The following is a 27,788-nucleotide window of genomic DNA, read 5'->3' on the forward strand; positions in this document are numbered from 1 at the left end:
GACAGGGGACAGACTTTTCTACTCAGGCCGTGTGTATGGTTTTTAAATAAAACCAATGATAACTCTTTGCTTTAGCTTTTGTTTTGTTACCCAGAAGATATGAGATTTAATTTACCTCAGACAATATTCGGGTTAAATGAGAGTTCTTTGACCATGAGTAAAAGCTTCAAAACAGCAATAGGAATGTATTAAGTAGCCTTGAAGCCTAAATTAATTCACAACAATTGTATCTCTAGTACATACAAAAAGGAAAATATTCAAAGTTTAACTGAACACCTATATTGGATTAAAATTATTATGATATGCACCGCAAGACAGACAACAAATACTACAAACATGTATACATTTAAGTGCTAGGAGATGTCCCTTATATTTACCAGTGGTTTAAGATGATATGGGGTCCCCTTCTCAGGTCCATGGCTCCTACCCTTCTCTGCTCACCTTGGAAATAATATACACCTCTATCCCATAGACTTGTATAGGGCTATTCTGATTGATTCAGCTATCCTGCCCTCTTCCTCCCTCTGGGCGTATCTCGTTCAGGATTGGACAACTTCCTCCTCGCCTAGCTTAGCATAATTCAGCCCCTTGCTAACCCCTCCTCTCTGTTGTAGGGAGAATTTAATTATACATGTTGATTTGCTCTGAAATTGATATTTTAGATATGCAAGGTCATATCCGGGGAAAATTATCCAACCCTCAACAGATGGTCCATCTTCATTGCATATCTTAATGACAGTGCCTTTGATATGGAGGCCGAATTTAAGGGAGGACATGACATTAACACTATTGCATTGGCCCCAGGATGTCTGGCTAACACACATACTGATATGTAAAATAGTACCACTATGTAATTAAGTTCCTAAGTGTAAATAGCAGGCTACCTCCTGGGTAGCAAAAAGCTTGCACTTTAAACAGACTTATCCTTTTATATGTTTAAGTGTAAATAGCAGGTGTCCCCTGGTAGCTCAGGCATGCATTTCAAACAGATTTGTTAATCATTGATTACTACTGCTTGTCTGTCTGGATTACACAACTTACAAATCTACAATCATATATCAAATATGTGTTTGAAATCAAAACTTTGTACATTTATATTTGCATCCATCTATTTACAATTACTAATGGAGATTTATACATAACTCCTCATCAGGCAACGCACTAATGGAGATTACACATAAACTCCTCATAAGGCAACAGTTTTCATTTTCATGCATCTTGAAAGTTAAAATTTGCTTTTAGGGAAAAGTGCACTTTTAGCAGGGGCAAAAAAAAGTATTGAAACCACTACCCTCTGATCCCTGCAAGCGAAAATGTAAAGGTAGGTATCTCCGTTGTGAAGAAAACACGTTTCTACTGCCTGGGACTGCTGTGGTATGTTTATGCAAGTGCTTGCAGGTACATGCAGCATGATGAACTGAATACATAGACTGATTTACCATTCTTCCATGTCCCTCAGACGTTGCTCCCCCAATCTCCAGTTTTTACATGCATCAAGTTTTAGTGGGGAGTGATGGTCTCCAGAGCAAGTACATGCTAGATGCAGCAAAGCAGCCTTTAAACATACCAGTGCTTCCTCCGTGTTTCACACATGGAGCTGAGATGACTTGCCACAAACTCCAGTTTTATCTTGTGTTTCAACAGTGAAATCCTCCTGGGTGGTCGTATTTTGAGCCCACTCGCTCAAAAAGCAGCAGATGTGCGATCACACGTTTGATATACCTTGACCTTGGAGTTCAGTTTTTATCCCCTTGGCTCTGTCTACCATTATCCTTCTGTTCAATCCTGGATCTTTTTTTTTTTTTCTCTTGCAGCTATGTCCAGAACAGTTGGCTATACTCCCACAGACCTTAAATGTCTTAATAATTGCAACTGTAGTCACAGGGACATAAAGCTGCTTGGAGATATTCTTGTAGCCTTTACCTTTTGGCAGACATTTCTTTTGGATCTTCTTGGACAACTGTCTCCTTTGCATTCTCTGTTTCATGTTCAGTTTGGTGCACACAATATCAAACAGCGGACTTTCTTAAATTAAGTAGGCTAGCTGATTACAAGATTGAAACTTGATACAAATTAGTTTGAAAAATGACGGTGATCTAATTTTTATCATTTTTTTTTTTCTAGGGGAAACAAATCAGTCCAGGCCATTTTAGAATATTTTTGTAGAATAAACAATGATTTTAAATTTGCTTTGTGAAATACCAATGCAGTTATACATGAGACCGTTCATCCTAATTTCATCATTTTTCAGGAGGAATAAAGCATTGTTCCAATGAGCTTTAGGGGTACCGATAAATTTGTCCACGTCCGTAGCAGGAATGAGGACAGAAGCTCTTATAGTCAGGCATGCAATTGTGCAGCACTGAGCTGAATTAACTGCTGTTGCCATTACTGCATGCATATATCTCGTGTTGCTTTATTATGCAATGCAAGGTTAGAGTTGAACCGTGTACAGGCAGGCTTGAATGATCAACTTGGGTAAAACCAGCATGCCTGGTTTTACCTGAGACTATTGCTAGTGGCTGCTATAGCCGCTGGCAATGATCACTGTCTTCTCCCAGCGGGGATGGTTAAGCTCGCCCTCCCTGAAACCCCAACCCATGGTTGCAGGACAGAAAATCTGTCAGTGTATGGCCAGCCTTACAGTAACAAACCAATTATGATGCAATAAAACTCAAGGCAATATGAAACAGCGCTACAACAGTGTAAAAAAAAAAAAACATTCAAATACCATATATATATGACCGTATATAGAGAGATGCTACAGATAAAGTGCACTGGTGCTTCAATAAATATACGAGCATGTGCAAATGATCATAATATATTATCACAGTCCCAAAAGAATATGGTAGTGAAACCAAACTGTAAATAAATGTCCAAAATGTGATGTGCAACAGTGATATAAAAAGGTCAGTTATTCCATGGATGTAGTGATCCATGGATGTAGTGCAGTTTTCCCACAACCGGTATCCAACATCCAGTGCAGTGGCCGCTCACCTTACAACAAAATATCATTGCACGTTCACAAACACCAGAGTTTGGTTAGGGGGATTCACTCTTTTGTAGGTAATTCTCTGCAACCATGTACTAGGAACTTCACAATGTTATGTGGCATGAAATTCTGTATTCTGTGAAAATCTACACCCCCCTTCCCCTGTGCCTTTTGAGCATGCATTGACTCTTCAATGCACCCCTTCCCCGATGTTCAGAAGGCATGGGGGAAGGGGTGCAGATTTTCACGGGACACGGAATTTCATGCTACATAACAATGTGAAGTTCCTAGTACAGGGGTGCGGAGAATTACCTACAAAGGCGTGAATCCCCCTAACCAACCATTGGTTTTTGTGGAAACGCTATGATATTTTGTTGTAAGGTGAGCGGCCACTGCACTTAATGTTGGATACGGGTTGTGGGAAAACTGCTCTGCTGTCACCATATTTTTGGATCACTACATCCATGGAACAACTGACTTTTTTATTTTACTGTTGCACATCACATTTTGGACATTAGTTTACAGTTTGGTTTCACTACCATATATTTTGGGACTGTGATTCGAAATTTTCACTTGTTGAATGGTGTGCATTAATTCGTATACACCGTTTTGCACATTCACTTTATTTCTGTTCTATTATTATATTATGATCATTTGCACATGCACGTATATTTATTGAAGCACCAGTGCACTTTATATGTATCATATCTGTATCTACTGTCATATATTTGGTATTTGAATGTTTTTTTACACTGTTGTAGGGCCATTCCATATTGCCTTGCATTTTATTCATATTGTGTGTGGAGACGCTACAGGGATTGGCTGCTATATTGCAGATATGGTGTTTATTATTTACTTTTCATTTTGTATCATATACTAATTTTTTTTTTTGGTACCTAATTGGTTCATTAGCTTTATAAATTATGATGCAATATTTTTCACAAAAAAACTCAGGGAATTTTTGTTTTGTCCCAAAATGTATACATTTTCTTGAATGTAACAAATATTTTCAGTTTGATCTGACCTTTATCAGGGCCATAGAGAGAGGTATACATTTTACTTTTAAAAACTGCAGTCACTGATCATCTCTCATTGAACAGTAGGATACCACTGGGAGTCTGGGAAGATGTTTTTATACAGTGAACAGTCAGCAAGTGATTAAAGGATTCTTGTAGCTTACACGCGTTAGGAGGAGCTGTTATCAATAGTGAGCCCTTTTTCTAAAAGTTCAGCTTATAAATGCACTACAAATCACAGTTCTTTCCAAAAGAAGGCATTAGCCACGATTTAATGGGTTATTTTTTTAGCACTGATAAAGTGATCGAGGTAAAGCAGTATTTGTGCAGCATCCAATCCTTATGACATGAGCAGTACAGTTTGCAGGTACCATGATCATCTTAAGGCTTGGAGCAACTGCAAAAAAGTGAATAAAGCTCAAAGGAAGACTTCAGGTTTAGGTGCACCTGCATTCAGATTATGTACTTTAAAATAGTCACTTCTGCATAGGCAGGCAATAAAGGAGTTTAGGGCCCCTTTCACACCGGCAGAATCCACTTTGCTCAGTAGAGGATCTGTCCGCTTAACCCCCCTGCAGAGCAGGTGGATGACGGGTCCAGATCTGCTCTCTTTATGCAGAGCGGACATAGACGCAGCACACTCCATTCTGTGGGCGGACGAGTGTAAATGGACCAGCTTGTTTACAAAACTAGACCAAAAACACTTTTAGCGCTAAACCGATGGGGAAACTTTCCATCAAATTTCTTTCTACAATGCCATTCAAGGGTGCTGCCCTCCTCAGACCTGGAAATCCTGTGGACACACTGCAAAAAACAGACAGGAGGTAGCAACCAGTTTGTGCATTACCATTGATAATGTTTATTGAATCCACATAGACAAATGGATACTCGCAAGCGAACACAAGATAAGTCAAACTGATCTGCTCCAGCTGGAACTCAATAGCCATATGTCTTGAATGCAAATGGGTGGACAGCTGACTCGTTTTGGGGTTCATGCCCCTTTCCGCAAAGGCTGATTACACCCAACTACCCTCCGATCCAATCCACCTAGAGAGAGTGGAACGTATCCCCTTCTGGTGTTTGTTTGTTTTTTTTGGTGGATCAGATTGGAAGTAGGTGGGTGTAAAAGAACACAAGTCTGTTTACACCTGCTGGTCCATAGGAATACATAGACCATCCAATCCGGTCTGTCTGAAAAACTGACAGGCAGATCTAATCAGATCACTTGTGTGAAAGAGGCTTAAAATGAGCCCTGGCTGAAAACTGTAGCTACAGTCATTGTGGAGAAATGGGTTTCTAATTCACAACAGAGGCACTAAAATCACAGCACCTCTTGCCCTCTTCTTATGGCAGCAGATTCTTCACAGCCTGCAAGACACCTAATGTAAACAGCACTAAGTGCTTGTAAGCTGTTAGAAACTGACTGAAACATGATTTTGTGGGGCTGCTCACTCGTCCCCTACCTTTTCTGACCTGCTGGGCTTTATGCTCTGATAAGGGTCTGGTATGGACTTTGCCATTTTTTTTTTTTTTAACATTTTGGCATGGGGGTGTCCCCCTCCCTTAACCACTTAACCCCCGGAAGATTTTACCCCCATTCCGACCAGGGGTTTTTTCGCGATTTTTTACTGCGTGACTTTAACAGACAATTGTGCGGTCGTGCGACGTTGTACCTAAACGAATTTCACGTCCTTTTTTCCCCACAAACAGAGCTTTCTTTTGGTGGTATTTGATCACCTGTGCGATTTTTGATCATGCACTATAAACAAAAAAAAGAGCGTAAATTTTGCAAAAACAATATTTTTCACATTTTTTTTTATGTAATTCCCCAAAAAAAATTTAAAAATCAATTTTTTTAACATTTTCGGCCAATTTGTTTTATGCTACAAATGTTTGGTAAAAAAATCGCAAAAAGCGTATTTTGATTGGTTTGCGCAAAAGTTATCGCGTTTACTAACAAAGGGAAAGATTTTTGTCATTTTTTTTTTTTTTTTTTTTAACGAGTAATGGCGGCGATCTGCGATTTTTTTTTTTTTTTTTTTTTTTTTTTTTTTTTTTTTTTTTTTTGCGGGGCTGCGACATTGCGCCGGACAGATCGGACCCTTGACTGACATTTTTGACACTTTTTGGGTTACCAGTGACATTACTGCAGTAATCAGTGCTAAAAATATGCACTGTTACTGTAAAAATGACACTGGCAGGGAAGGGGTTAACTGTATTGGAGAGGGAGGGGTTAAGTGTGTCCTAGGGGCGTGTTTCTAACTGTAGTGGGACAGGTCTCCTATTGTAAAAACAGAGATCAACGGTTCTACATAGTAGAACCGTCTGATCTCCATTTTTACACAGGGGAGAATGACAGGCGGCTTGTTTACATAAGCCGCCCGCCTTTCTCCCGCTCTACCGACGATCGTAGTGTGACCGGCGGACATTGGGTCCGCCGGTCACACGCGCGGACTCCTCCGTGAACGAGCCGCGGCGGGCACGTGCCTCAGCGGGTGCGCGCTCGCCCGCTATTGGCTCACAAACCGGTCACAGGCTAGTGACGTATATATACGTCACTTTGCCTGGCCGGGGCTGACCGCCGCAGTATATCTGCTTGCGGCGGTCGGCAAGCGGTTAAGGGCCTGGTATGGACCTGGGGGGAGGACACCACGCTGTCATTCAGCCCCGCTGCCAGTTGATGACTCATCAGTTACGGATGCAGCGGCTGGCTTCCTGACCTGCTCTTTAGCAACTAGCTATATACAGTGTGTTTAAAAGTGGAATAAAAATGTAAACCGCAAAATGCATAGAAACACTTAAAAAAGGAGGGTTTCAAAAGCAAAACGTGCCTGAAAAATGCATCAAGCGCAGCCGCATTGATGCAAATCTAAACTTAAGATCTATAGTCTGGACACATATACACTTAAATTTTGATGTAAATTAGAAGTTGTTGAAATTTTGAAGTACGGTCCTAAATCCATTCCTTTCATTTGTAGGGCAGCTGATATGCAGTGTAGGAACCTACACACTATTTGCTATGTTTGCTTACCCTCTACATTACTACAACATATTGGCTTACAGCACAAGTTGCATAAAGTAGAGTAGAGGAAGATTGTGCTGCATCAGGGGAGCGGAACGTTTCCCTTCTTCGGATCTGCTCAGCTGTGACATACTGGCATGGCATGTAATAGGAAGAAACATCTAACTTCACTTGGCAGCAGGGTACTGAGAGATCATAGAATGCATGTCTTTTAAGACCATTTTTTTTTTCTTCTAAAATTGTAATGAGGTTATTTGTCCATTTTGGGTAGACCTAGTGCTTAGTGGAGTAGTTCATGTTCAGAAAGTCTGGATAAGTCGAACTGTAGCTGGCCCTGCTAGCTCCTGAACAGGTTGACCTGTAAACCCTACACTTGAAGATCTTGAGAACCTGTTCAGTTATAGTGCATGGTACTTGTACAGCATTCAAAATTATATTTCTCCTACAAACCTTGGACCGATAATTACATTATAAATGCAAAATGAGGACGTTCGTTATGTCGTGGACTAGACTTGTTAACCTAGTATAGCCTTTCTCTAACTTTTTACTCTGTAGGAACCCTTAAAATGTTTCAAGCCAATTTTAACCTTCAACTCATGGTATATTGAGTGCGGTGCATAACCTTTTTAGGTATAAATTTCACACCCAGGCTATTTTGCTTTTTTACACCCTCAAGCTCTATAACCGGGGTCTCCAAATGTTTCAAACACAGGGCCAGTTTACTGCCTTTCAAACTTTAGATGAGAGAGGCTGGGTTGTGGACAGTGGGAGTAGAAAATGTCCCAGGTCCAGCATCAGTGAGCATACACATGGCCTCAGGCTTGGTGGTCAGTAGGTGCAGGAGTAGTGTCCTATCATCGGTATTAGTGGGAGGACTAGTGCCCCAATGTTGGTGTCAGTGGAAGGAAAACTGCCCCATCATTGGGATCAGTGGCAGAAAATGGAGCATAACTCTTTTGACTAACAATAAAAATGGAGCACTATTCCTCCCATTGACACCAACTATTTCCCCACCTAATACCAAACACTGGGCATTGTTCACTCCCACTTGGCACAGACCAGCCCCCCGTAAATCGGAGTTCCACTGGCTTTTGTTTTTATTAAAAGTCAGCAGCTACAAAAAGTGTAACTGCTGACTTATAATAAACCACACTCACCTGTCCCATGGTCCAGTGATGTGGCTGGGGGGGAGCCTCGGTTCTCTCCTCCTCCCTGCGGCTCCGGCTTCTCTAGTGTGGGCACCCGGCTGTGACAACTTGTCATTTCACAGCCGGGTGCACACTGCGCATGCATGACCCGCGCTTTGCGTCCTGACTGGCCAGGCAATCTTCTGGGACCTGTTACATGTTTCAGAAGATTGCAGGGAGGGGGAGAGGAGAACTTCCGCATGAGCCGTCAAGGCGGCCCGAGTGGAATTGGGAGCGGGTACCTGTCAAAACTAGGTACCCGCCCCCCCCCCCCCCATGACAAATGTGACCTGTCAGGGGTCGGGACCACTTAAAGCGGAAGTTCCATTTTTGAGTGGAAATCCGCTTTAATCTGAAGGACGGTAAACTGACCCTTTCTTCAGAAACTTTGGAGATCCTTGTACTATGGCCCAAGCAACCAAAAGGGTTCCTCCAGAGGTTGCTAAAGGGTTCCTTGAGCAAAAAGCAATTTCAGCCTCTCCGATAAGTAACTGCTGACACATGTGATCTTTTTATTTATCTGTAAGGAGATATTCTGTACTATGACTGTAAGCGAAGGGAGCATTATTTCCAGTGTCCCTCGTGGTAATGTACCACAACCTAGAAGCAAAGTAATTATTAGCAGGGATTCCAGACCAGAAAGTTTTTTTTCAAGGCTCCCTCCTTTAAAATGTTGAGAGAGGCTGGTCTATGCTATGCTTTCAGATAAACCAAATACTTATTATTTTTGGTTTCCTTATTTTTAAGAATTTTTGTGTATGAATAGGGATAAAATGTTTCACTATTATAATAACTCATATTAAAAAAAAGGAACATTCCCTGTTTCTGTACTCTGAGAAATGTTACCATAGTGATCTTAAATAGCCATATTCAATAGGAGCTGCTGGTGGAGACTGGGTAAGTAAGTATAAACCTTTAACACCTTTTTGTAAAAGTTTGATTTCTTTTTATGCTTTTAGGAAACACAATATGTATATACAGTAGCAAACTTCATTTTGGTTTTGTGTGAATGCAGCAAATGATGTTCTTTGCAAAAAATGGATGTATTCCAAGAATACTTACGGTACCTATTTATTTAGGTCTTTTAAGTGTGCTCACTGGGAAAGATGGATCGTACAAAAAAATGCCACAGATAAAGAAATATATACAAGTCCACTTTAATTCACATGTTGACTATATAACATTTCTTTATCAAAAAATCTATAATTGCATAACTTCGGAGTCAGTATGTGCATTTATAAAGCCCCTCAGGTTTCTGGCCGCTCAGGATGCTTTGAAAGTATCTGAAACCATTTTTCAGAATCTCTGGGTATTTAGAAGAACCTGTCTGGGTAGTCATTTGTTTGCTGCTGTTGAAGCCTTATATTTTTAAAAAGGTGTAAGCTCTGGAGCTGTAGACATTTCCCTCATTTCACTGCAATCCTCTGACCCAGAGCAAGTATCCAGATATAAGCGTCAGGACACCAGACCATCAGTTGCGTCACAAAAAAATAATTATTTTCTATCTGTTTGTACATCTGCCTTAGTTCACTTTACATCAGTATTCATCAGTTTTTTCATGTGCACAAACCGTTTTCATTTTTCTTCTGCGGACATACACAGACCTGGATGTAAGCAGATATAGTTACATAGTTAGTTAGTGAGGTTGAAAAAAGACATCAGTCCATCCAGTTCAACCTATGATGTGTGTGTGTGTGTTTGCTTTTAACCTTACATTGTATACCCCTGTATGTTGTGGTCTTTAACCACTTGCCTACAGTGCACTTTCACCCCCTTCCTGCCCAGACCGATTTTCAGCTTTCAGCGCTCTCACACTTTGACTGAGAATTACTCAGTCATGCAACACTGTACCCATACAAAAATTGTGTCCTTTTTTTCACACAAATAGAGCTTTCTTTTGATGGTATTTGATCAATACTGGGTTTTTAATTTTTTGTGCTATAAATAAAAAAAGACTGAAAATATCGTGAAAAAACGCATTTTTCTTTGTTTCTGTCATAAAATTTTGCAAATTAGTAATTTTTCTTCACAAATTTTGGCCAAAATTTATACTGCTACTTATCTTTGGTAAAAAAAACCCAAATAAGTGTATATTATTTGGTCTTTGTGAAAGTTATAGAGTCCACAAGCTATGGTGCGAATCATTGAAAATTGATCACACTTGAAAATTGATCACACTTGATCACACCTGATGTACTGAAGGCCTATCTCATTTCTTGAGACACTAAAAGGTCAGGAAAGTACAAATACCCCCCAAATGACCCCTTTTTGGAAAGTAGACATTCCAAGGCATTTAATAAGGGGCATGATGAGTTTTTTGAAGTTGTAATTTTTTCCCACAATGCTTTGCAAAATGAAGATTTTTTTTTTTTTTTTTACAAATTGCCGTATTAACAGGTTATTTCTCTCACACAGCACATGTATACTTGCAACTACACCCCAAAACACATTCTACTACTCCTCCTGAGTATGGCGATACCACATGTGTGAGACTTTTTCACAGCCTGGCCACATACAGAGGCCTAACATCCAAGTAGCAGCGTCCGGCATTCTAGGAGCACAAATTACACATATCATTTCCTGACAACCTATCGCACTTTTGAAGGCCCTGGAGCACCAGGACAATGGAAACCCCCATAAAATGACCCAATTTTGGAAAGCAAACAGCCCAACGTATAATTTTTGAGGCATAATGAGTCTTTTGAATATGTCATTTTTTTCCACAAGTTTTTGGAAAATGTGGAAAGAAAATGAAAACACATTTTTTTTACACAAAGCTGTCCATTTATGCAATATTTCTAACACATCACATGTACATAGCAAAACTTGCACCCCAAAATACATTCTGCTATTCCTCCTGAGTATGGCGATACCACATGTGTAACACTTTTTCACAGCCTGGCCACATACATAGGCCTCACATCCAAGTAGCGCTTTACACAAAGTTGTCCATTTATCCACTTTAAGACTGGGCCTATTTTTGACACTTGGTGTTTACAAGCTAAAATCATTTTTTTTGCAAGAAAACTACTTTGAACCCCCAAACATTATATATATTTTTTTAGCAGAGACCCTAGAGAATAAAATGGAGATCGTTGCAATATTTTTTATCACACCATATTTGCGCAGCAGTCTTCCAAATGTGATTTTTTTGAAAAAAATTCACTTTTTTGAACTAAAAAATAAGAAAACAGTAAATTTAGCCCAATTTTTTTCCATAATGTGAAAGATAATGTTTCGCCGAGTAATTAGATACCCAACATGTCATGCTTCAAAATTGCGCATGCTCACAGAATGGTGCCAAACATTGGTACTTAAAAATCCCCATAGGCAACATTTTAAAAATTTCTGCAGGTTACTAGCTTAGAGTTACAGAGGAGGTCTAGGGCTCAAATTATTGCACTCGCTCTAACGATCGCGGCAATACCTCACATGTATGGTTTGAACACCGTTTACATATGTGGGCGGGACTTGCGTATGCGTTTGCTTCTGCGCGCTAGCTAACGGGGACAGGGCGCTTTAATTTTTTTTTTTTTCCTATTTATTTTATTTATTATTTTTACACAGTTTAAAAAAAAAAAATGTTTTGATCATTTTTATTCCTATTACAAGGAATGTAAACATCCCTTGTAATAGAAATAGGCATGACAGGTCCTCTTTATTGTGAGATCTGGGGTCAAAAAGACCTCACACCTCACAACTACACTAAAAAAGAAAAAAAAAAAAAAATTGTTGAAAGAGGAAAAAAAAAAAGCAAAAAAAAAAGCGGCCCTTTAAACCGGTTGCTAGGCAACGTCTTTTGACGTAGCTCCGGTCCTCCAAGACCATAGAGTTGAATGAGGGCCATTTTGCCCTCACTCGACTTCCTGTCTCTGAGGATCCAGGACCGGATAGTTTTCCCCGCTGCCGGCGGGTCCGGTAAGCTGGGAAAACGTCTGGGACGTGGCAGGAGGGGGGGGGGCACCTCTTCCCCTGCACCGTAAGGGTAATTCCGCTGCGAATCCGCCACTGGGACCACCCTTATCTGAAAGCCGACCGCCCGCCGTTTCAAAAAATACCGGGGTTATGGGGGCTATCTGCTGCCATAACCCCAGTATTTAGCTTTTAATGGCCGACGCATATAGTCGTTAGGCGGTCAGTAAGTGATTGCATGTATATGGCAAACAGGTGACGATGACTGACGGAGTGACAGGTGACGATGACTGATGGGGTGACAGGTGACGATGACTGATGGGGTGACAGGTGACGATGACTGATGGGGTGACAGGTGACAATGACTGATGGGGTGACAGGTGACGATGACTGATGGGGTGACAGGTGACGATGATTGATGAGGTGACAGGTGACGATGATTGATGAGGTGACAGGTGACGATGATTGATGGGGTGACAGGTGACGATGATTGATGGGGTGACAAGTGACGATCACTGATGGGGTGTCAAGTGACGATCACTGATGGGGTGTCAAGTGACGATGACTGATGGGGTGACAGGTGACGATGACTGATGGGGTGACAGGTGACGGTGATTGATGGGGTGACAGGTGACGGGCGATGGTCACTGATGGGTGACGGGCGATGATGCACGGCGGTACTGATGGCAGTCTCTGGTGACCGGTGAACTTTAGGCTATGTTCACATGTGAGTGTAGCGATCGCGGGCAGAATCACTGCGATTCTGCCCGTGATCCAGAAATCATTGCAAATCGCTGGACGCCTGTGCGTTGCCCGTGATTTGCAATAGCACCCCAAACGCTGTGCGATGTTGCTGCGATTTCCGCCTGCCGAATCGCGGTAACATCGCGCAAACAACGCATGACGCTCCAAAGAAACTCTTGTACCTTTTTTGGGCGTCATGCGATGTTTGCGCGATGTTACCACGATTCGGCAGGCAGAAATGGCGGCAACATCGCACAGCGTTTGGGGTGCTATTGCAAATCAGGGGCAACGCACAGGCGTCCCGCGATTTGCAATGATTTCCGGATCGCGGGCAGAATCGCAGTGATTCTGCCTGCGATCGCTGCGCTCACATGTGAACGTTATGGGTGTCAATTTCTGGGCACTGATGAGGTGACTGTTGGGTGACAGGTGATATTGGGGGGGGGGGGCTGAGGACTGTGTGGGGACCTTTTATTATTGTGATTTTTACTTTGTGACCTGTGTACAGAGCAGTAACTCACTATTTCTAGCTCTTCTCCCCTCACACTGGAAGCTGTATGAGGAGAGAAGAGCTAGTAACACTGAGTTACTGCTCTTTGTTTACATTTTGTGATCGGCTGTGAATGGATTCACAGCCGATCACATAGTAAACAGTCACTGTCAGTGACTGTTTACTACCGCCGGTGACAGCTGTGTTCCTACGGAACACAGTGCCACCGACATGACCGCGCTGCGCGCTCCCGATCGCGCATGCGCGGTCATCTTGTGGGCGCCTTCATTGTGATCGGCTGTGTCATTGGAACACAGCCGATCACGTGGGAAACAGCCACGCCCATTGGCTGTTTCCCCCCTGCCGGTGACGGGGGGTGTCCCGGGGACACCCCGACACCGGCAGTGCAGGGCGGCGCGCACGCGATCGCGCGCCTGCCCTGCTTAAAGTGCCGTCGTCATATGACGGCGGCCCAGGATAATGGTCGCACCGCTCCGCCGTCATATGACGGCGGGCGGGCGGCAAGCGGTTAAGGTGCCCATCTAATAGTTTTTTGAAACTATCAATGCTCCCTGCTGATACGACTGCTTGTGGAAGAGAATTCCACATCCTTACCGCCCTTACAGTGAAGAACCCCTTACGCATTGTAAGGTTAAACCGCCTTTCCTCTAGTTTTAGTGAGTGGCCACGTGTCTTTTTGTATTTCCTTACTCTGAATAGTTTGTTCCTTATGCTAGGGTCGCCAGTACAGTATTTGTACATTGATATTATATCCCCCCTCAAACGTCTCTTCTCTAGAGAGAATAGGTTCAGTGCTTGTAGTCTTTCCTCATAGCTGATGTCCTCCATTCCCCTAATTATTTTTGTTGCCCTTCTCTGGACTCTTTCCAATTCCAGCACATCCTTCCTGAGAATCGGTGCCCAGAACTGGACAGCATACTCCAGATGTGGCCGGACCAGAGTATTGTAGAGCGGGAGAATAATCTCTTTATTTCTGGAGTGAATCCCCTTTTTTTATACATCCCAGTATTCTGTTGGCTTTGCTTGCAGCTGCTTGGCATTGCATGCCACTGCCAAGCCTGTTAACCAGTACCCCCAAGTCTTTTTCCATCCTAGACTCCCCCAGAGGTTCCCCCCCTAGTGAGTAGCTTGCTTTCTGGTTTCTGGCCCCCCAAGTACATTACTTTACATTTATCAACATTAAACCTCATCTGCCATGTAGTTGCCCACCCCGTTATTTTGTTCAGGTCCGCTTGTAAGGTTTCCACGTCCTGCATAGAAGATATTGGCATGCTTAGTTTAGTATCATCCGCAAATACTGAGATTGTACTAGATATCCCCTCCTCTAGATAATTTATGAATAAATTAAACATGATTGGTCCCAGGACTGGACCCTGGGGGACCCCACTTTCCACACCCGCCCAATCCGAGTATTCCCCATTAATCATCACCCTCTGGACTCTCCCCTGGAGCCAGTTCTCTATCCAGGTACTCACCTTATGGTCCATACCTACCTTCCTTAGTTTGTACAGTAAGCGTTTGTGGGGAACGGTGTCAAAGGCCTTTGCAAAGTCCAGATACACCACATCCACAGGCTTACCTTTATCTAGGTGGCAGCTCACTTCATCGTAGAAGGTTAATAGATTGGTTTGGCAAGAACGATTTTTCATAAATCCATGCTGATTACTACTAATTATATTGTTTTCATTACTAAAGTCTTGTATGTGGTCCCTTAACATCCCCTCCAAAATCTTGCAGACTACAGATGTTAGGCTGACAGGTCTATAGTTACCCGGGATACACCTCGGCCCCTTTTTAAATATTGGTACTACGTTGGCCTTTTTCCAATCTGCTGGCACCATACCCGTCTGTAAACTATCCTTAAAGATCAAGAATAATGGTCTGGCAATCACCTGGCTGAGCTCTTTAAGAACCCTCGGGTGCAAGCCATCCGGTCCCGGTGATTTATTTATGTTAAGTTTCTCAAGTTTAGTTCTAAGTCTGTCTTCTGTTAGCCATGGGGGTACTTCCTGAGGTGTGTTGTTTAGTTTGGCCTTACAAGCTGGGTTCGTGTAGCCCCCCGATTCTTTTGTGAAGACTGAAGAGAAGAAATTATTTAACACTTCCGCCTTTTCCCTGTCCTCAGTGGCCATATTTCCTTTGCCATCTTTTATGGGGCCAATGTGTTCTGACCTCGCGTTCTTACTGTTTATATACTTAAAGAACTTCTTGGGGTTCTTTTTACTCTCTTCCGCTATATGTCTCTCGTGTTCTATTTTAGCCGCCCTGATTTCATCTTTACATTTCTTATTACACTCTTTGTAATGCTTAAATGCTGCCAATGACCCCTCAGCCTTGTATTTTTTGAAAGCCTTTCCTTTAGCACTAATATGCATTTTTATGTTGGAGTTTAGCCACCCAGGGTTTAATTTTGCTCTTTTAAATTTATTTCCCTTTGGAATGCACTGGTCAATCCCCTTAAGTATGCTCACGGTTTCCTAAATATACGTGTATCTGTGTACATCTGACCTTTCATAGACATGCATTGTGATGCAGTCTGGAATGAAAAACGAACAAAACAAATGTCTAAAGCCCCGCACACACAACCCCAATATCGTATAAAAAATACTCCTTTCAAAGTGATCGTACGATGATTGATGGTTAGTGCACAGCTTTTTTCCAAAATTTTCTAAAGGGACAAACACGAAAAATTTTCTTGTATAATATTCATATAATCCGTACAGTTTTCTTCCAAAAATACATTACATCACTTCCAAATTTTTATTCTGTTGTGCGAGAATTTTTGAACTTTTGTTTTCGATATGGAGACTAGTATGCAAAAAACAAACGGACGGTCATTCGTCCGATAATCTCCTTGTATGTACTAGGCTTAAGGGGGGGGTCCACAGATGCCTATATACAGGAGATCTCTCAACATTATTGATCTTTCTAGGGGCCGCTTGGGGGCCCTGGGTGGGGGAATCCTTGGCCGAGTTTTTCATGCTCCTCATCAGTCTTTCTCTCTCCTTCGTTTCTTAGTAGACCATTACCCCCCCCCCCCCCCCCCCCACACTTTTTTTTGTTGGGTGATTACCCGCCGGGCGTTTTATTCTTGACCCCAGCATTCTTTACTTCATATCCCATTGGTATGCAATATCAAGTTAGGGCTGTTCCTCTCATATCAAGTTAGGGCTGTTCCTCTCAGGTTGGAACTACTGGAGTCTTTTACCATCATGTCCTCCTGGTTAGGTTATACCAGCCCGACTTGGAACTTACCAGGTTATATATCGTATTATCCCTGCAGTTCTAATGTTATCACTTGTTTGTAACTGACTGACTTAAGTCATTGTATTTTTTGCTCTTCCATATTTTTTTTGTACAATGCAACCTGTGGTTAAATAGAGGAATTACAAAAAATAACCCAGTAACTGCCCATAACAGAGGTAGAGGCATACATTGTACTGAGAGCCTGTAGGATCTAGGCATTGCACCCATGTGATCAGTGGATGCAATGCCTTACAGCAGGCAATGTCCAAAGTCCAGCCCGCGGGCCAAATGCGGCCCCCGGGCTGCTTTAATACGGCCCCACAGGTAATTTGGAAAAATACATTGGCATCATTCATGACTTTTTTGCTGCCATCATTAATCATCATCGGTGGGTTCATATAGCGCTTATATGTGGTTAACCCTTGTGTGACTGATTAGGAAGCATGCATGCTCCGGATTGAGATGAATACATTGTAAAATTTCAGTTAAAGTCAGTTGGTCTAGATCAGTTATCAATATATTTGAACACAACGTGTATACTTGATATGTTCCTGTTCATATTTTTTTTTTAACTTAAAAGTTGACAGACAACCTTTATTACCAATAATATGCAATGTATGTTCCTGACATATATTCCAGCTTCCTGAATTTTTTTTTCATCTGGCCTTCAGATATGAAAGGTGGAGCGATTTAACATCCGTTTAGATTTGTCATCCATGTGATGAAAGGAAAAGTATGCCGTTTGCAATAAACTTTGCATAAAATAGTTAGTTTGTATTTAATTTGAATGATCCAAAGAATGTCAGGTAAAATGGTCGGCCCTCACGCATGTTCACTTCATCAAATCTGGCCCTCTTTGAAAAAAGTTTGGACACCCCTGCCTTACAGGCTGCAGAGGAAATAAATAAAATGCAATTTTTTTTTACCTGCAAAAAAAGTGCATTTATTTATTTTGTAAAAGGTGAATTTAGCCTTTAAATGTTTCATTTCGTCAACTTCATGTAAGGCTGGCCATAAACTGAGCAACTTTCTTTTCTGCAACCACAGTTTGCAGGAAAGATATTGGCTTGATTCCCCCATAAACAAAGCAAGTGTTGGCAGGGGAAAACCTACAGCAGAGTCATTGTGTTCTCCTAGTGGGGGAAGCCACCCTGCTGGGAGAACAGTGATTATTGCTAGTGGTTATACCAGCTGCTAATAATAATCGCATGTAAAATCTGACAGGCTGGTTGTACCCAAATCGATCGATCAACTTGGTACATTCAGCTTGCTCATACATGGTTTGAATCTCGGGCAGTTCTTGCTGAACTAGGTGAGATTTGAACCCTCTATGGTCGGCTTAAGGGCTCATTCACAAGGGTGCTCTGCCCCATGCAGCGAAAGAGCTATTTTGTTCACTTTTTCAGAAAGTGAATAGCAGCCAATCTGCCATATTGACTCACCTGTACGGTTTGATATGTACACCAGGATGGATGCATCCTGTGTGAATGAGCCTGCAGGTTCACACAAAAACTCTAGTTGCTGGGCTGTTTGGCTTTAGTACTTTGAGTCACTGGCCAGGGACATGTGTGCAAATCGGGAAGGTCAGACTGAGACTGGGTTCACACTTGAAACTGATGCGGCTGAAAGCAGGGGTATGGCGTGTCCCTGTTCTCCGTTTCAGGGATGAATCGGGCCCGAATTATTGGCTGAATTCGGACCTGAAACTGAGCCAAAGATGTACAGGACCCCTGTGCAATTTACATAGTAGGTGAGGTTGAATAAAGACAATAGTCCATCCAGTTCAACCTGTGTAGGTGTGTGTGGCTGTAATCCTCTCACATACCCCTGAATGTTCTGATCCTTGAGATGCACGTCCAATAGTCTTTTGAAAGCCACCATACTACCCGCAGAAACCACCTCTTGTGGTAGAGAATTCCACAATCTTGTAGCCCTAACAGTAAAGAACCCCCCACGTTGCCTGAGGTTAAAACGCTTCTCCTCTAATCACATTGTATGCCCCCGAGTCCTCATGCAATCCCTTCGACTGAACAGCTTTTTTTCTAAGCTGAGATCCCCATTGAGATATTTAAAAATTGCGATCATGTCCCCCCTCAGGCGTCTCTTCTCCAGGGAGAATAAATCAAGCGATTGCAGACGCTCTTCATAATCAAGGTCCTCCAATCCCCTAATTAGTTTAGTTGCCCTTCTCTGGACTTTCTCCAGCTCCAACACATCCCTTCTGAGGACTGGCGACCAGAACTGGACAGAATACTCCAGATGCGGTCGGACCAGAGTTTTATAAAGTGGAAGGATTATAGTCTTATCTCTGGAATACATCCCTTTCTTTATGCATGCTAATATTCTGCCAGCTTTGGCAGCTGCCGCTTGACATTGCATGCTGTTGCCTAGTCTATCATCAACCAAGACTCCCAGATCCTTCTCCATTTTTGATTCCCCCAAGGGTTCCCCTCCTAACGTGTATTGTGCTTTTATGTTTCTAGTCCCCAAGTGCAAAACCTTACACTTCTCTACGTTAAACCTCATTTGCCAAGTCGTTGCCCACTCCGTTATTTTTGTCCAGGTCATCCTGTAGGATATCTGCTTCATGCTGTGCAGTTATTGCCCTGCCCAATTTTGTGTCATCTGCAAAGACTGCTATTGAACTACTGATCCCGTCCTCAATGCTGTTTATGAATAAATTGAACAAGGTTGGTCCCAGGACTGAGCCTTGGGGGACCCCGCTTACTACCTCAGACCAGATGAGTATGCGCTGTTTATTACCACCCTTTGGACACGCCCTTTTAGCCAGTTCCGTATCCAAAAGCAAACCCTGCTGTCGATACCTGCAGACCTTATTTTTTAAATTAAGCGCTTATGGGGAACTGTATCAAATGCCTTAGCGAAATCTAGGTACACCACATCCACTGGTCTGCCCCTATCTAGCTCACAGCTCACCTCCTCGTAGAATGCTAATAGATTGGTTTGACAAGAACGCCCATTTGTAAACCCGTGCTGGTTATTACTGATGATGCTGTTGTCTTTAGCAAACTCTACGATATAGTCCCTTATCATCCCCTCCAGAAGTTTACATACTATCGATGTCAAACTGACAGGCCTATAATTTCCCGGGACATGCCTCTGACCCTTTTTTGAATATCGGAATCACGTTGTCTTTCCTCCAATCTCCTGGTACATCTCCTGTCCTAATACTGTCCGCAAAGATCAGGAACAGTGGTCTGGATATAACCTTACTGAGTTCCTTGAGTACTCTCGGATGTACGCCATCCGGGCCTGGTGATTTGTTTGTGTTAAGTTTATCCAGCCTTTCCCTGATTTCACCCTCTGTTTGCCATAGTGGCAAGTCCTGTGTATTACTACTAAACAAACAGTCATGGTCAGTGTACCCCTCCTTTTCCTGTGTAAATACTGACCAGAAAAAAGCATTCAGCACGGTTGCTTTTTCAGTGTCCTCTGTAACCATCCCCCCATCATTGCTAATTATGTGTGCAATATGCTCTGCCCTAGTTTTTTTTCTGTTGATATACTTAAAGAATTTCTTTGGGTTTTTTTTTACTATCCTCCGCTATTTGTCTCTCAAAGTCTATTTTAGCCATCTTGATTTCGTGTTTACACTTCTTCTTATTTGTCTCCTTGTATTGGTCGAAAGCCAATACTGTGCCTTCTGATTTATATTTCCTGAAGGCCAATTTTTTTCCCCTAATAAGGTTTTTAACGCTACGGTTTAGCCAGCCAGGTTTGGCCTTATCTCTTCTAAATTTATTTCCCATAGGAATGCACTGCAAGATGCCTTTGCTTAATATGTTTCTAAAGCATTCCCATTTTTCCTCTGTGGTCAGGGATCCTAGGGTTCGGTCCCAGTTTACCCTTTCCATCAATGAGTACAATTTTGGAAAGTCTGCCCTTCTGAAGTTTAGGGTTCTTATGTTCCCCACTTGCCTTGTTCTATTGTTTACACTAAATGTGATCATCCTGTGATCGCTAGAGCCCAGGTTGTCCTGGACTCCTACCATCCGAGATTATGTCTGGGTCATTAGTGATCAATAGATCCAGGATTGCGTTTTCTCTAGTAGGAGAATCCACCAGCTGTGACATGTAATTATCCTGTAAGGTTTCCGTGAATAGACGGGCCTTATGTGAGTGTGTAATCCCCTCTCCCCAGTCAATGTCGGGATAATTGAAGTCCCCCAATAAATTTGTCCCACAGCCCCCCCCCCCCCCCTCCCCACCCAGAGATGTGTGAACAGACTCCTTTGAGAGGCGGTCATAATCTCCTGTCATACGAATTGGATGCGGGGAAAACCACATTTAATTTGTGTAAGTGTAAACCCAGCCTAAAGTCAGAACCTGTTCTACGTGTGCTCTCTGTATCAGTGGCCTAGAAAGAGCTGAAGCCTGATAGGAGTATGACCGATAAGGTGGTATTTTTGGGCAGAGATGTTCATTGTGCTAGCCTAGATTAGCCCAAAAATGTTTGTGTGTGTGTGTGTGTTTGTGTGTGTGTGTGTGTGTGTGTGTGTGTGTGTGTGTCTATCTTCATTTTATACGTCTGCAGGCTGGTTGCTGTGTTGGGAGGATTTTTTTTTTTTTTTTCGGTTTCAGTCTTTGATACAAATTTTGGGTTTTGTGATTCTGGTTAGTTTGTATGTTTACCTCTCTAAAATCTATTTCCCCAATGAATGTTGTATACTACACTGTTTCCACAGGATGGCAGTCTAACAGTTATTATATAAAACTAATTTACAGGAAATTATTTACAATTCTGCCTTGCTTAATAGGTTGACATGACATGAGTTGGTTTGTTCTAAGTGAAACCTCTTGTGCCAATGAGTTGCATCTGCAATGTAAATGAAAGCTTTTATTCAGTCCAGAAATGATTTCTCTCAATGACATTAGGCACAATTGCTCAGCAGTAAAACTGAAGGAAGCGAGATAAAATATGTGCCATGTTTTTCTTGCCTTGACATTTTCTTTTCTTTCAAAGTGGCTGAAAATAAATGAAGACCCGTATCGGTCATGATGCTGTGCAATGTTTTCCTTTAGCTTTGTGTTTTAGAATATGTTCTTAACCTATAATGCTAGTTGTCTATCTAAGATGTATTTTCTAGTGATTGTAAAGTGTATTGCTAGCATGACATGGGGTGTTAATGATCAGAGATATCCAGGATTCTATTAAGGTATAAGGAGGCTGTGCATTATATAATGAGCAAGTCCTAATAGGAAGCTTTTTCTAGGGAATGCTTAAAGCTGAACTCCGAGGAAAATAAAAACCGACCCTTGCAGTGAAGCTTCCCACACTGCATAGTTTAAATGTTAATTTATATCTCGGGTACCAGGAAAAAGGATGATTACTCATGTTTAATATTTCTTCCCTGAGGCCCAAGCTTGTGGCCAGTCCCTCCACATGCCTAGTTACTGTGCAGCTCTGTTGGTCCTGCATTGTGTTTGACATCAGAGTGCCTACATCATCTAGAGTGCCTTAGAGAAGAAGCTGTGGCATAGAGGGAGACTGCAGTAGTAAGGAATTAGGTAAGTAAAAGTGCCTTTTACTGATAGAGCTGCACAATTCTGGATACGAGAATCACGATGATTTGTTTAGAATAAAGATCGCAATTTTCTCACGATTCTCAGCGTAACATCTTTCACATTATACAAAAAAAATTGGGCTAACTTTACTGTTTTCTTTTTTTTTTTTTGTTGGCTGAATACTGCAGACTCCAAAAAACCTGCGACGAGAGTCTGAGTTGCTTACCTGTACCCACCATCTCTACCCTTATAATCAAACGCATGAATTGATTTTTCTTAAAGCTACCCCTCTCTAAACCAAAATTCCCCAGAAAAGAAGAAACTATAATAGAAAAGTGTAGACTTCCAGGATTGTCAGTCTCCTAAGTCCTTCGCAGCACTCTTTGATTTCTCCTGCTGACTTCCACATCACTAGAAGATACAATAGTGGCAATGTATACAATAGTTGCAATGTAGGCCTGTAGGGGACACAGCAAGATCAGAATTTCAGAGATTTTTTCCAGTTTACTGTAGTAGCGTTCAAAGGATTTGAACTAAATAGCCGATATGGATCGATCTGCACACTGCTGTGCGCTGTAAATCAACAGCCACACGGACATGCTGGGGATCTACTCTTTGTTCCCTATTGGGTTCCACATACCCCTACTACAAAATTGCTGTTGTGTCTGTGGCCAGGGAGGGAGGGTGTGTGCTGAGGAAGGAGTGCCTATTATGGACACTCTGATCTCGGTGCCCAGGACTGTCAAATTCATGTCCCTGTGTCGGACTACAACACACTTTATGAATACCCCCTCATTGTTCTTTAGAGGAATAAGCCTCCCCAAATGCAGGCCTAAAAGAACATGCTCCTTCCACAAGTTTTTTTTAAGCATTGCATAGTTTAACTCAAATGTCTAATTATGTAATTTTAAAGACAAAAGGAAAGCCAGCTTTTATTTTATTTTTCTAATTCATTTGTGAGACAATGCTATGGTTGCACATATGGCAGCTGAATTTAGGTGTCTGGGTCTAGAACAAACAAAACCCTGGCTGTTACATGTTTGGTGAATGCACATTATAGGGATGGTTGATACAAGTCCGTTCAAATTATCTGAAATTATTTTCACTGTACTGGAGTTTGGCTTGCAAACGCATGTATCCAATTGTGTTCTACAGAAAGATTTCAAGGGCACTCGCGTACACCTTGAGAATGCATTTATATTGCCGATATACTCATTGCAATGGGCTGCACTTTAACTGCAAGGGTTAACTGCTCATATAGATCTAGAAGACACTGCAAAGTAGATTCTTTGCTCCTCCACTGCTAAACCGGTCCCCAGTGTCTTCTCCCCCAAACTGCAGTGGTTCATGGCACTGATGTCCTCAAGACTTATGCAGGATGACAGGTACCTGCTTCCCGCTTCGTTCTGTTCTCCTTCCTCCCTCCCCCTGCAGTCTTCTGACACAGACAGGCCCCAGAAGACTGCATCCACCATTCACAATGCGCGGCGCGACTAACGTATGCGGCGCCCGGTTGTGAAGGTGCAAGCTGTGCCCATAGTGAAGATGCCGGCGCTGTCGAGGGAGAACAGTGGATGAAGACGGCTGGGCTGAGTGCACTGCTAGACCGTGGGACAGGTGAGTGGCTGTTTTTTAAAAGTCAGCACCTACACTTTTTGTAGCTGCTGACTCCTATTTTTTTTTTTTTTTTTGACAGGTGGCTGGAAATTAAGGAAAAAAGGATCATGTATCTAAAAGTACTTTTAGGCCCCTTCACACAGCTCCGTTTGTCGACGGAGCGGTTCTGCTCAGCGGGGAATCGATCCGCCCATCCCCGCTGAGCAGGCAGATGACAGCTCCGTCTCCGCTCTGTGTGCGGAGTTGGAGGTGTCAGATCCCCTCTGTCCCCTATGGGGGAAATCCAAAATAGGGTTTCCATCCATCTGGATTTGATGGACAGGATCGGATCGTATGTCAGCGGACAAGTCTTTGCTGACATTCGATGCCCCATAGAGATGCATGGGGCATCCGTTCAGATCCGCCTGTCAGTTTTCAAGGCGAATCTTAACGGTCTGCATGTGTGAAAGGGGCCTTACTCTTCCCCTGGTCCTAAATGAGCAGTTAACCCTTGCAGTGCAGGTGAATCCATACTGCAAGGGAGAATTTTCTGATTTTCCAGAGTTGGGGCTTTAAATATTTTTACCCCCTGCTACTTTGCTTTAATAAAGAGAATCCTATTCTGTGAGTGCCCTTGAAATCTTTCTGTGAAATATATCATTTATTGAAATGTGACAAGTGAGCACTGAGACCCACTCCTGTGGATGATACGGGTTGATGTATGGCTGAGTTTCATGTGGCAATTTCTCTTGAATATAGAAGTCTGCCTCTCCCTTCAGGATATCAACTGTGAGTGCCACGTAATTTTCTGTTATATATCTAATTTGCATATTTATTCTTCTTTTTTTTTTTTTTTTTTTTTTTTTTTTCACTGTAGCATACAGCACTTTCTACATTGTGGGTTTAATTTTATCCATGCAAATTCCTTTTGTTGGATTCCAGCCCATTCGGACTAGTGAGCACATGGCAGCAGCAGGTAAGCTTTTATATTTCTATCCTCCTCCTCAACCCCCCCCCCCCCCCCTCGCCGCTTTTTGTATTAATGCTTAAAAGTTACTACTAGACGTTGGGTGCTGGGCCTTCATAACTAGTAGATGTCAAATAAATCTGTTATTTTAGCATAAATAACCCTTAAATGTTTGAACATCACAGTATTGAAATAAATAAATTTTTTTTTTTATATAGACTGGCCATACAGTATACAGTTTTCTTATTTAATTTCCTTTAGATTTTCCTTCAGCAATATAGTGCAAGGGCCTGCCTGATTGCATAGAAATCGAAAGTGTTTAGGTTTGAGCTCATATTTGGCTTTTGTAAATCTAAAAGAAAACTATAATGTACGGTCAGCCTTTGATTAAAAGGGTAGTGATTAATGTGGTTGTAAACCCTTACCTAGTGATGTGACTGGCTTCAGGTGATAGAGATGAAACCAATCCTCCTACATAAATTGTACCTGTATATGTACTGCTATCTTTCCCCTACATGCATTCAAAGTGCAGGATTTACACGGGATCTCTCAGCTCTGAAAAGCTGGGGACAGAGTGTTACATCAGTGAGGAGAGTTCTGACAGCTGATTGGAGGGGAGGGGACACACCCCCCTTCACACATGAATAGAGCTGAGGCTGTCAATCTGCTGGAGGTCTCTCCCCTGTCACCATTTTTCTATTAGTGTCGGGAAAACTCATCAGAAGTGACTCGTGCAGATAGCAGAGAAATGAGGCAGCAGACAGAAATGACACTTAATGCTTTATTGAGACAAGCAAACACTAGAAGGATATGCTTTGTCCACATTTCCTATCTAAAGGTTTACAACCACTTTAATGATCCATACTCTGAAAAGCCGAAGTTGTTAGTGATGTACCCGAAGATTCACTGTTGGGACTACTTTCTTTACCTATTTATAAATGACATGGAGTTTGGGATTAAAAAGTACAACTTCAGTGTTTGCAGATGGCATCGATCTATGTAGTGGAACAACATAGGGCAACTATGTGGTAAATGAGGCTTAATGTTGATAAATGTAATGTTATCTACTCGATAAGGGGGACTTAAAAACATGCACCCATCATACATTCTAAGAAGAGTACAACTGAGGAAGTCAATGGTGGAGAAGGACCTGAGCATTCTGATAGATCAAAGACTTAATAGCATGCAACGCCAAGCTGCAGTTTCTAATGCAAGAAAAGTCCTTTCTTGTATTAGGACTCGGAGGTATAGAGAGAGAGAGATATCGTTTTGCTCCTGTAGATTATAATAATTAGAAAAACCTAATCTGGAATAGGCAGGTCAAGTTTGGGCACCAGTTCAAAAAAGATATCTGGAAACTGGAGAGAGTGCAGAGAAGGGCAACCAAACTGATGAGAGCCATGCAGGACCTTGGCTTCTAATTACTACTTTACTCACACAGACCTTTTTGAAGAGCTGTATGCTAATGTCTACATGTACCTGGATCCTGTATGTTGTCTAGATAGCTGTGTTAATTGTTTTGGAGGATGCTTACTCTGACCATTGAGCGCCATAGCAAGTGGCTCATCATATAGTGCGGTGTAATACTGGTGCAGTTCCATGTGTTTCCAAAGTTTTGGATTGGCACACTTCGGATTTGGAAACGCTAGTCCAAAATGATTTTATTTATTTATGTTTCTTGCCCTCATTTAGGAGTATTTGCTCTGCTGCAGGCATATGCTTTCCTCCAGTACCTAAGAGACAAGCTGACAAAGCAAGAGTTCCAGACGCTCTTCTTCCTGGGAGTGTCCCTAGCTGCTGGAATTGTGTTCTTAACTGTGATCTACTTGACCTACACAGGTAATACACTAAGTATTTCTGGGCCTACTTTAAATATTAGAAGTGCACTTGAAACTTGCTTTTAGGTATTCATTATGTATATATGCATGTATGTGTGTATATGTATGTATGTATGTATGTATAACAAAAAAAAAAATATATATATATATATATATATATATATATATATATATATATATATATATATATATATATATACATAATTACACACACACACACACACCAGCCATAACCGGTAATGAGAATGACATTGATTATCCTATTACAATGGCATCTGGAAGTTGGTGGGATATATTAGGCAGCAAGTGAACAAATTGTCCCTGAAGTTAGTGTTCTGAAAGCAGAAAAGATGGGAAGCCAAAGGGATTTGAGTAACTTTGACAAGGGCTAAACAACTGGGTAAGAGCATCTCTGCAGAGATTCTGCTCTTGGGTTTAGAATGGGATGTTCCCGGTCTGCAGTCCTCAGGATCTATTAAAGGCCAAGGAAAGAAAAGCTGTGGACTGGTCAGGATGCCAATGCTGATAGTTTGCAGCCAAAATCACCTACAGTGGGCACCTGAGCATCAGAACTGGGCCAAGGAGCAATGGAAGAAGGTGGCCTGGCCTGATGAATCACAGGGGGGAGTTTGTACTTTTGAAAACCGCTGAAATATAGTATATCAAAGCATGTACATGTATTTGTTTTTCTCTTTGGGCTTGCATATTTTGGTTAAATATCTGTATTGGCGATTAATGTTTGGTTAAGTTTGATCCATTGTATTTTCATACATGTATGATTTTTATTTTTTGTACCTCATTTCTTCTCCTAATGTGCTTGTAGTTGTGTTAGGCTATAACCAGTGGAATAACATTCAAGCCCCCCCTCCAATCCACCCAATTGGGATTTCCCCTGAAAGTTTTAACTTGGTGGCTATGAGAAACATAGAGTGCAAATTTCTTTCCTGCAACCCGTCATTCGCACAATTCCCCCATCAACACACAGTGCTGAAAGGGGAATCCCTCCTGCTGAGTAATTGTCTTCTCCTGACTGGGAATGCCGTCCCCGCTGGGAAAAGACAGTGGTTTTCGTTAGCAGGGATAACAGCCTCTTGTGATATTCGTAAGCAAATCCGGCAGGCTGGTTGTACCGAAGTTGATCGATCAACTTGGTACATTAGGCCTACCCATTAATGATTTGAAACTTGGCCAGTTCCTGCTGAATCTGCCGAGATACAAACCGTGTATGACT

General features: G+C 42.1%; 1 protein-coding gene across 1 annotated transcript in view; it reads left to right on the forward strand.

Moving 5' to 3' along the window:
* The window catches only part of STT3B (STT3 oligosaccharyltransferase complex catalytic subunit B), a 268,786-nt gene that overhangs the window by 161,022 nt on the left and 79,976 nt on the right, over positions 1-27,788 (forward strand). Inside the window, exons 6-7 of the mRNA XM_082258272.1 lie at positions 24,630-24,728; positions 26,412-26,558. Of these exons, the coding sequence (XP_082114398.1) occupies positions 24,630-24,728; positions 26,412-26,558 (246 nt within the window). The remainder of the gene's footprint in view (positions 1-24,629; positions 24,729-26,411; positions 26,559-27,788) is intronic.

Source organism: Pelophylax lessonae, assembly GCF_965119305.1.
Source record: "Pelophylax lessonae genome assembly, chromosome: 5".
Classification (NCBI taxonomy): Eukaryota; Metazoa; Chordata; class Amphibia; order Anura; family Ranidae; genus Pelophylax; species Pelophylax lessonae.